Genomic DNA, 10,735 nt, shown 5'->3' with positions numbered 1-10,735 from the left:
AAAAAAAAAAAAAAAAAAAAAAAGGCCGAAACAGAAAACAAACAAGCCCAACCCTGGCCTTGCAGGTACCCAGGCAGTTTCTCAGGCAGCCGGGGCAAGGGTGATGCCATGGAACAAAGCAGTGACACAGGGGAGGGAGTAACTGGGGGTCCCAGCACAGAAACACGGGGTGATGCAGAGGGGGTACGGTCCGGTACCAACAGGCCACGGTATCAAACATTAATGCCCTCATCAAGGGAAGCCACTGGTAAAGCACAGGCTCAGGGAAGGAGTGCGGGCAGCAGAGCAGGGCCTGGCTGGCTCTTTCACCCACAAACTGGTCATGTATTTCAGGAAAGATGGACTCCGTGAAGCAAAGTTGAACAGTCAGGCAGTGGCACTCCCTGCTCAGCCAGATCCCCCCTCCCCTGCAAACCCCAGGGAGGAGAAGGGGGGGGTCAGCCCTAACCCCTGCCTCTCCTTCCACCACCCCCGTGCCCGGACCCGCCGGAGGAGTGTGGGCTGGGGGGCTGAGGCCCAGAGGGGGAAGAGGGCAGCCCTGGGCTGGAGGGACATGCTCACCTACGACCTGTGGGACCAACATGACACGAGGGGAAGGGTTGAAATGGTCCGAAAGGCCCCGCTGCAGAGCTGGGGTCACGTTAACTGCTACAGATACTATTGCTAGCCCATGAGCCGAGTTCTTGCTTGGTCAGTGGTCCAGGGCTGAGTTACTCTTGCAGATCCCCATGCCTGCCCAGGCCACCCCCTCAGGTGAGGAGCAGGCCCCAGGCCCGAGCACAACTCCAGGGGTGTGGTGTTCCCTCCTGGGCATTTGGTCATGTTATTTCTGTGTTTGGGTTGGTTATTCACTGTGCCCAAACAGCAGAAAAAGGCAGCATCAAAAGCAAAGCCCCGTTGGCAATACCCGGGGCAGAGCTAGTGACGCCGAACGCAGGGACCAGCAGCTGTGCTGCTCACCATCAGCACCACAGAGCCTACTGACTGGTCGAGCACCCTTTGCAAATAATTCGGGAGAATTTCAAAGGGAAGGCTCTCCAGGGGGCTCCTGAGGCAGAAGGGCTCCTCACACCACAGCCCTAGACCCCTCCGAAGAGCCCCGAGCTCTCCTGCTTGCTCTTCCCTACATCCAGGTCCTCCCTCCAGAACGCACACGCGACGAGCAAAGAACTAGGACACCCAACACCTAGCAGGCATCGAGGGAGCCTCCTCCAGAAGGCAGAGCTAGCGCGGTCAGAACCATCTGGTTGGCATGAGGAGCTCTTCCATCCTGCCTCCCCTCAGCTCTTCTATCCAAGTACATTTAAAAACAATGGAGCAATACAATTGTTTAAAACCAAAGTTGTCTGCTTTTTTCCTGTGGTAGTAGGTGGTCTTGTCTGCTCCTGCCACCAGGACAAGAATAAGAGGCTGTAGCCCAGGGCTACTGGTTTTCCTCACGCATCTGTTCCATGATGTTGATGAGGCTTTCCAGCCCGAATACGTAACCCATGTCGGGTCCGTCATGCACAGTGGGGTCATCGCGGAAGCCCTTGAAGGTGCTGTGAGCAAAGTCAATCATACGCACGTCCACCTTGGGCTGGGCCGAGCAGCCAGGCTCCGTGCCGCTGCCATCCTGAAGGCTCTCCGGGAGAGCGCTGTCCACCCGCTTCAGGCGTGTCTCTGCCCGGCGCTCCACAAACATCCCTGCCCTGCTGTCCTTCCCATCGTAAATGATGAGAAGGGAGCTGGAGTAGAAGCGGTAGGAGGCCTGTCTCTCCAAAACCGCCTTCAGGCTCCGCAGTTTGGCGAGGACAGGCTCAAAGAGGTCCTTGCGCAGCTCAATGCCGTTGTGGAGATACTGGTAGAGGGCGTTGCGGAAGCCCTCGATGGAAAGACCGCGTCCATAGTATTTATTCCTGCATAAGTAATGCCCTGTGTCCAGCTGATAGACCTAGAACACCAAAGGAAACACACATCAAGTGGGAGCAAAGGTGAAGGCCAGGCACAGAGCGCCTGGAGCTGGCCTGCCCTGACAGGGCAGAGGGAACTTGTTCTGACCCCACCACACCCATGAGGGAGCAGGAAAAACAGCTCTGCCTGCTCCCCGAATCCCAGAGCAGCTCATGGGTGCATCCCACAGGCACAGGCAGGGTGCCCAAGCACTGGTTCTCTCCCAGGACACCAAAAAGGTGGCTCATCAGTCTGAGCATCCCCAAGAGGTATGGCACAACAGACCCCAAGGCTTGAAAAGCAACGTCTTACAGCAACTCAGACAATCCTCCAGCAGCGGGAGCTGCTGGCACGTACTGTTGTTATTATGTGGCATGTGATTAGTAAGGAGCCCTCATTGCTTCAGAGGCTGTGGGCAGAGATCTGGATTACAAGACCCTTCCATGGGTAGAAAAAAAAAAGGAACAACTATTGCCCAACAGCACCAGCAGCAAATGCAAGACCTAGCCACAAGAGGAGAGCAACTTTCTGACTCTCAATACTGTACCAGAAGCAAATGTCAGCTGATGCTGGGACAGAGGGACACCTCCCTCTCTGGGCACCATGACTCCAGCTGAACCCTACCCCACAAAAACAAGGTTATTAGAAAATCCCCTAGTTATCTGTGAACAAAACAACTCAGATAAAGCAGGCCATCTCAGGAGAAGCGGGTTCCTTTGCTCTAGGCCTAGAAATGAAGTCAAAAACCAAGTACCATGAACACTGTTGTACCTACCTGAAGTGGGAGACTCTGTAACTCAGTGCTCAGCAGAAAACACTAACTGGGAGGTCTCATGGGGCTGCGGAAAGAAACGGGCAGCACTTGCAGCCTTTGGGATCCCTACCTGCATCCCACACACACGCACGCCCAGGGTGGCAGAAGTGCTCTGTTCACACTTCTTCATCTGCCGAGCAGCCTTCTCCTCAGACGCATCGTCTCCGTGCTGCCTGGTCCCCATCTTCAGATCAAGCACGCAGGGAAGCTTGAAGTGATGCACCACATTCTCCAGCAAAAGGAACTCTGGGAGAGGCGTCAAGGAGAGCTCAGCTGGCAGAGACACCACTCCCCATGGCCACCACAGGCAGGGACTTGGGCCAGCATAAGATAGGGTCAGGCAACAAACAAATAGCAACCAAAGAACAGACAGAACGAACTGTTTGGGGAGGTTAAGAAGAAGGACAAAACCCCAACAGTGGCTCCCAGGCTTTGACAGCTGGTAGAAGAAATGAGCCTGGAAAGTGGAACAGCCAACGGTAAGCAAGGAGATCACATGCAGACGTACTGGAAACTCAGCAGGAGGGAACCGAAGAGCAAAATGCCAGTGTCAGGAAAGACACAGTATGCCAGTAAGAACTGCTGATGCATTAAAGGAGAGCTTAAAGTCTAATCAAATTACCCATTTAACCATATGGACAAACAATACAATCCCCACGGACCAAAAACTAAAGGCTCAAGTGACAGCACAGTACTGTTGCTATTGGGCTGAACAGCAGCACTGCCTGACACACAGGGGGAAACCGGGGAGGCTACAAAGGCAGGAAACAGAGCAGTAACGGGAACCTCCAATTAGCAGCATGCACAATGGTCAAACCCTCCATCTGAGCACAGCGCCGAGAACAAACCTGAAACAATCAGCGCAGCAGCTTGTCCCAAGGGGGAAAAAACAACCCTGAAGTTTGCCCTAAGCTGCCCTGCAGGGCATGGTTGACCATGTTACGCTGAAATGGCAATCAGAGCACAGCTAGATTGAACCTACAAGGAAGTTCAACATTTAGAAAAAAAAAAAATCAGCTATGTTTGATTTTGAAAGAGGAACTTCATAAAAATAAGGAAGTGTGATTAAAAAGTGTAGGACAGCCAAAGAGAATTACTTCTCTGCAAGCAATTCAGGCTATTTAAAAATAAATGCTGGAAGCTCAAAGCACCCATTTGAGAATAGAAAAAGGAAGCCCACACAGTTTAGAATGGTGAAGAATATAGCTATTAAAAGTAAGTTTGTTTCTATGTGAGGAAAACAGAATCAAGCTCCATCAGGTGAAACAAAAAAACTCCACAAGCTGGCAAGATTAAGACAAAAGCATGAGGAGTCACTTCCACAGAAAATAACAAATCCATCTTCAGCCATATGAAGAAGCCAGTCAGATCGCTTCAAGAGTTTAAAGACAAAAAGTATGAAAGGAGCTACAGGGGAGGGGGGTGAGGTGGGGGTGTGAGACCCCCCTAAAAAGAGAAATAAGATTAATATTTTGCTTGTTTGCTGGGAAAGAGCTTAGGGGATTCCCAAGACAAAACTCTCTTTCAGAGTTCAGAGAGTTCTCAAACTGAAGTGCCAAGAGAAGAGATTGCACATCTAACGGAAAATAAAGAGATGTGCAACTCATTCAACACTGCCTTAATACCAGGGGCTACCACAACGCTGATTTACAGAGATCCGGGGAACAAACAGCGCATGCCTGGTCTTACAGCCAGTTGCCAGCAGGTTCTTCATGTGCAGAGCCATGCTGTTCAACAAGTGATTCAGAGAAGTAAAGTGAACACTGAGATGACAAATTTGCTCAAAGTACTAAGTTACTCAAGTGCAAAAATGAGGAACAGTTGTGAAAAACTCCACAAGGATCTTACGAGACTGACTTGGCCGTTAAACAGGCAGGCAAAATTCACTGAAGTTTACAGGCAAGATGATAAACATAAGGAGAAAAAGATTCTTAATGCATAAAGCAATGTGTTTTGAGACAACTATTACCAGTCAGGTATGGGATCTTGGGGTAACAAAACAGCGTCTAGAACCAGAGAGTATGTTAGGAATTAGGAGGGAGAGGAGAGACGACAACATTAAACACCAGTGGAAATCTCTGGTTCACCTGCATCTTCCATATTTTGTGCAGTTCTGGTCACTGTCTCCAGAAGGATATAGTAGAACTGGAAAAGGCTCAAGAAAGGTGACAAGGACAAAGACAGCTCCCTTCCAAGGGACTACTGGGCAGGTGCATCTGCTGCCAGGCAAAGCCTGACATGAAAAAGTACCGTTCAAAACACAAGCCAACGGACAGAAGGCCCAGAGAAGAAAGAAAACGTGGGATCTAGTCAGAAACACGACTCCTGTGTGTCAAACATTGGTGCCACCGTATGGGAAGCTGGAAAGATCAGTAAAAAGAAACATGTAATACAGCTTTGATTGTGTGAAGGATAGAAAGCCAAAAGGAAATGCAGGCCTAAGCTGCCTCAGGCACAGAAGGGTGAGGCCTGGGCAGCAGCAGCAACCTGACACACATGATTCTCCTTCCCAAAGGATACTGTAGAGTTTTCGGTCCTTGGACTCCGACCGCATGCGGCTCAGCTGCTGCTTATGACAGCGCAGGCTCCAGGGGTTATAGCTGATCTTTTCAGAGCTCAGACCACTGTTCCCATCCAACATCTGAAATGGAACATCTGAATGGATGTGCAAGTCCACCCTGGGACTCTTCGTTTCCTGGATGCTGCTGGTATAAAGACAGAACAAACGTGCCTGTTAAAATCCATGCATTCTCCAGATACTTACGACAGTCACATCTTCCCCTTGCACACAACTATCTCCTGCTCCTTCCCCTGCTGCACACTTCACACAATACAAACCGTAACAGCAAATCCTCACTAATACCCTGGGCTATGGACCCACGCTCAAGGATCTGGTCTATCTGACATCTCTGCTGGGTTGTGTTGTAATTGACAGAGTAAACAGGAACAGTTGTTTCTCCGGGAGCTCTGGCTGGCGTGAGGAGTCAGAGACCCATGTTCAAAGCACCCTTGGAAGAAACACCTGGATTAATAACCAGGTGGACTGAAGAGTGTTTGAATCTGTTCCACATGCTTTCGTTCCACATCCAGTAAGCTGCCAAGGGTTATCGTCTGTGAGGAGCACTTCACGTGGATGAGTTCATCCTGAACACAGTAGAATTTCTGGCACAGTTTACAGTGCCACAGTGTGCCGGGCTAGTAAGTGCAAGGCAGCCTGGACACTCCGTGGAAGTGCAAAATTCCCTCAGCAAAAGGAGCACCAGAGCTTAAAGGGGAAGAGAGATTTCCCACTCATCATGTTGTCACCAGCCCTCAGAGCTTTACCTCTCAGTGCTGTCACTGGCCAGGCCAGGTTTTTCCTCCTTGTGCTCAGTGCCGCTGCTTGATCTGTGAAGGCTCCGACGCGAGTGCTTACGTCGTGGCTGGTCCCTCTCTGGCATGTCATCCTGCTCCAGAGCCTCATTCTCCACGTAGGGATAGGCCACCAGGTTAATGTAGCCATCGCTGTCTCCCTCAAAACAGACAGACACCACACCTGCCAGAGAAGTGACATGTCAGCTGTTTCCCAGGGGAGGGAATACACAGCCATGAGCACCCAAATGTTCAACCGGGGAAAGGAAAACATAGCTCAGAGCAACAAAGCAAATCCAGAGCAATGAAAGGAGGTTTAAGAGTACAAGAACCCAACTGTTGTTAGCACAGCACAGAGAAGAAATCCCCCAAACAGTGCTCTGTGTCACTACCTGAGCAAACAGCCAGAAGCAGCGGGGGAAGCTCTGCCACCCACAGGAAATTAAGGACAAAAGTGAAGCTGGTAGGCTGAGGGGAGTGATTATTTCCTTCCATTCAGTCCTGCAGCAAATGGAGAAAGTCAAGCATGGCCTACCAAGCTGTTGAGGGGGGCAAAGCATACAAAATACATATCTAGCTCATCTGGGTAAGCATCTATGTCCTGCAGAAGCATTCCTGCTGCCGACAAGGACGTCACTGGCCAAGGAGGAGTGTGCTTTCTCTGCCAGAGGAGCTCTCCAGCATGTGAGCCATGAAGTAGACAGCTCTGAGGCTGAGGCAACACCTGACACTCTTAGCGCAACTCAGCCAGTCTCACAAAAGGGATCGGTAAGGTCCCGGGGCTTCCTAGCAATAAAAGCAGGGGGCCCTGGGAGCAGAACTACCTCACCCAGGTGCAGAAAGCAGGACCATTGGTGTCCTGTCCAATTTTACCTTCTGAAGGCTCCTGTAAAGCACCATAGTCCAAGGGAAGGTATAGATCTTTCACAGCACAGACTCTGAATATATCTAGCTGGCCAGCCACAGAGCAGGACAGCTGACACTTCTACTTAAGGCTGACATCTTCATCTCTGTGACTCCCTCAGCCCTGAAAATGAGGTTATGAGCTCAACTCCTAACTTGCAAGGACAAAAATCTTTCATTGGTTTGTCACCAGTACTGATCATCAACTGAACACCACAAGGTTTCCTCATGTTTCTGATGAATCATTTGATTCATATATATAGCTGCCAGGAGGATCAGAAGCCAGATGCACCAAATCAAATGATTCATCACAAACGTGAGGAAACCTTGCACTGCTCAGTTGATGCAGGCCATCATGTTACCGTCCTTCACTTTTCCTTATCTGCACTAACAATGCTAACAAGGCTCAGGCAGCTCAACACAATATCATAGCATCTCAGGACTCCAGTATGTCACTACCCAAATGCCACTCCAAGGGCTTTGCCTGCCTGGACATGCGCCTCAAGATACCTCTGTGAAAGGGCAATCTTAAAGTAACATCTGAGTGCTCAGACAGGAAACATCGTCCCCAGTATTCCTCTGCCCCAGATCAGCAGGAACAATTTCTGGCACTATCAGGAAACTGCACAAGGCTCTCAGATGAAATCCCACACTGGGGTGGAAGTGCACGTCCTATGCCTTTAGGCTACCAGGAAGTATCCGACTTCAAGAAGACCTGTCTCCATCTGGACTATCAGCTTCATCAGTTTTAAACCTATCTCCCAAGAAAAGCCTGACTTCATACAGATTCTAGTAACTACAGAGGCTTCAGCTGAGATTTCTGATGGGTCGCTAGAGCACTGTATGGCCCCAGAGTGGCTTGAGGGTAACAAGAGGAGCCCTCTTTTGGAGACGCTATCTTTCATTCATGACCTGCACAGACACAGGTAGGTAAGCTGACACCGCTTCAAGACCTTCTGGCTGCAACCAGATCAAATGGCAAGATCGTGAACAGATGGTGGTCCCAGCTGTCCGTGAAGCACCATCTTCCCAGTGCCAGACAGTGACAAAGCAGCAGAGGCAACAGGAACACAGAGTCCCCCAGAAGGCTACCTGCCAGCGTCACCATCCTAATACAGACACACAGAGCTGAAAGCATATCGAGCTTCTGAAAGATACGAATGAGCTGCTAAACTTCCTACACCAATACAGACACTGGAAAATTCCATTCCTTCAAAGCAGCTGGGGACAAGGCTTCACCTTAGCACTGGGAAAGCAATGCTTCCTGCTTCAGCAGCTTTCTGATATGGGTCCATAAAGGAGATGGGGTGAGGAAGCAATAAATTATGGGACTGGAATGTGCAAATGCTCAGTATATGATCTATCTTCATTCGCTCAAGGTCAGAGCTGTAATTGACAATAACTTGGTAGTCAAATTACTTCAGTTACACATCCATAACCTTAAAGTTCAGACAGTGTCACACTGCATAATTTTTGTCTAGAAAGAGGAGCACATTAAACTCCTCACGCCTACAAAGAAAGACTCCCTCCTTTCCAAGTGCTCCTACCAAACTGCTAGTCTGCAAAAGAGAATTAAAAACAACAAATAAAATTACACCAAAAGACAGCAAGTGATCAAAGCTGCAAGAAAAGGAGAAGGCAGGTTCCTGACACATGTCAGTGCATTCTGAAATGACAACAGGCCTCACCTTTGTACTCAGGTGTGAACTCCTTCATTTCTGGGGGCAGTGATTCATAGAATCGCTGTTCTCTGGTAATGAGGGGCTTGCAGACAGTATGGTCGTCGTAGCGCATCATGCTGCTGTGGCCGCCCACCTGGTGAATGAAAGGCTCCAGCAGGACCCCCCGGTCTCCGGATCGAGTGGCGTTCTTGCCATACTTGCCCACTTCCATGGTTTGACAAACACACATTGCGTTGGGCACCAGTTGCACTCTTGGAGCATGGGGAGAGCCACATGGGCTGGGAGGGGCTCAGCAGTGGTCAGGCAGCCACAGGGGGGAAATCCTGGCAATCTGCTTCCTTACAGCGATCTGAAAAAGCAAAGGAGACTCCTGTGAATGGAGGACCACTTGCATTCACTCCCTGTTGGCTCAGAGAAGTCTTTGGTATTTATTTGTATTCATAACTGTTCCTCTTCTGTTCTCTGTTTTCATAGCACTTGTTCCAGCATGCTCCTCACCATCTCTTTCATCCTGCAGGTAAACACACACTATCTCCGAGGCAGTCTCATCTACAGCTTCTCCAATAGCGTTGACAGGGGAAGAAGGAGGTTTATTTTGAGCCTCCCAACTTTAGAAAGTACTATTTCTTTCCTTTAGTTCATTTTATCAGTAAGACAACATGACAATGGAGCACTAACTGTGAGCTACAGCACAATTAAAACCAAGCCCACACCTGCCTATCAGTAAGTGACTGACATAAGCAGAACAATCATTTCAAGAATCTCAATTCCACTCCTTATGTCTCTGCATTTTTAACATCTAAACAACTAAATAATTCCTGTTCATCTCCTACTCTAAGACCGTTTCCTCCTTTACTGACTCACTTCTCTTCAAGCTACGACATGAAAGACTCTCGGCGTAAGACAGTCGTTCTGTTGCTGTGTGTATGCTGACTGAATGGATCCCACTCGGATTCTCTCCTTTATTACTCTAAGCCCTTCAGGACAACAATTACTTCCTAATGCTTCTACAGCACCTACATGCACAACAGTTCCCTGATCTCTAGAGATAGGCAAGAGAGATCACTAAATCCAAATGAGATTAGAAGTGCTTTGGAGAAGACACATGCTCTTTTAACATTTGCAGAGTGCCTGGCACAGTCACAGGACAATAGAAAAATAAACCATCCAAATTCTCTCCAGATGCTTTGCCCTTTCCAGCTTAGATCACAGCTGCTCCTCAGGCTACTGGGGAAAACATCACAGGATTTCCTCACAGCGATGAGTTACCCAAAGTCTTTGGTACAAGAACCATATGGCGACTACAGTTTCCGAGTTCATCAAATTTCCGATTTCTTAGCACAGCCAGAGCCAAGGGCAACAATTTAAGAACCCAGGGATCTTGGAGGCCTGAACAAGGGACACAGTTCAAGCTGTTCCTCATCTGGCCACGGGATGTCTCTGCAGTTACACAACACTGCCGAGCTAGGGAAGTTCTGGGTGAACATGAGCTCTTCTCCCTCTCCTCCAATTCAGTCATGGAAAAGATGCAGCCCAAGAGATTCAAAAGGAGGGGTAATACTTCTTAACACGTTTAACCCAATCTAACCCCACAGCTCCCCACAACAGGGCAACGCTTCCCTCCCTGTCTGCACATTCCTGCTCGCTCCCTTGCACTGGATTTTGGGACAGTACGAGTGTATGTACATTTGAGTTGAATCATCTCACTGATCCCATGGAAATAATTTCCTTTTGCGGTTACATGACCACACAACTACAGTCAGTGTAAGAGGAACAGTGTGACTATTTAGTTGGCTTTTAAGGAGGGGGCTGGGGAATAGGAGGAAAAAAAACCAACAAAAAACAACACAGATGGTTCCTCTCTATAGCAACTCATATCAAACTCTCTTCAAGGTATCCTTCAAAGCTTGTCTCCTAAACTCACTCAGAACCTAAGTCATATGACAAAGACAAAAACATGCTGTGGATTTCTCTCCTCCCTCTTATTTGCTTCATCAACAAGAAGAAATTTCAGCAGCAGAGGCTCACTTACGTCATATGTTTTAGTTTGGTT

The 10,735-nt window shown here is 49.0% G+C and overlaps 1 protein-coding gene across 5 annotated transcripts in view; it reads right to left on the bottom strand.

Annotated features, from left to right (window-relative positions):
• Positions 1-6: 6 nt before the first annotated feature.
• IP6K1 (inositol hexakisphosphate kinase 1) overlaps positions 7-10,735 on the bottom strand; it is a 37,960-nt gene continuing 27,231 nt past the window's right edge. For 4 of the 5 annotated variants that reach the window (XM_026857395.1, XM_026857397.1, XM_026857396.1 and 1 more), the window contains 5 exons: positions 8,689-9,031; positions 6,071-6,281; positions 5,267-5,451; positions 2,817-2,992; positions 7-1,933 (listed from right to left, as the gene is read on the bottom strand). In XM_026857395.1, the coding sequence (XP_026713196.1) occupies positions 1,424-1,933; positions 2,817-2,992; positions 5,267-5,451; positions 6,071-6,281; positions 8,689-8,911 (1,305 nt within the window). In that variant the 5' untranslated portion in view covers positions 8,912-9,031 and the 3' untranslated portion in view covers positions 7-1,423. The remainder of the gene's footprint in view (positions 1,934-2,816; positions 2,993-5,266; positions 5,452-6,070; positions 6,282-8,688; positions 9,032-10,735) is intronic. The other variant, XM_026857399.1, reaches the window with a different exon arrangement.

Source organism: Athene cunicularia (genome assembly GCF_003259725.1).
Source record: "Athene cunicularia isolate RWA chromosome 12 unlocalized genomic scaffold, athCun1 chr12_part1, whole genome shotgun sequence".
NCBI lineage: Eukaryota > Metazoa > Chordata > Aves > Strigiformes > Strigidae > Athene > Athene cunicularia.
The sequence above is the reverse complement of the archived record's forward strand: the minus strand, read 5'-3'. Positions and strand labels throughout refer to the sequence as shown.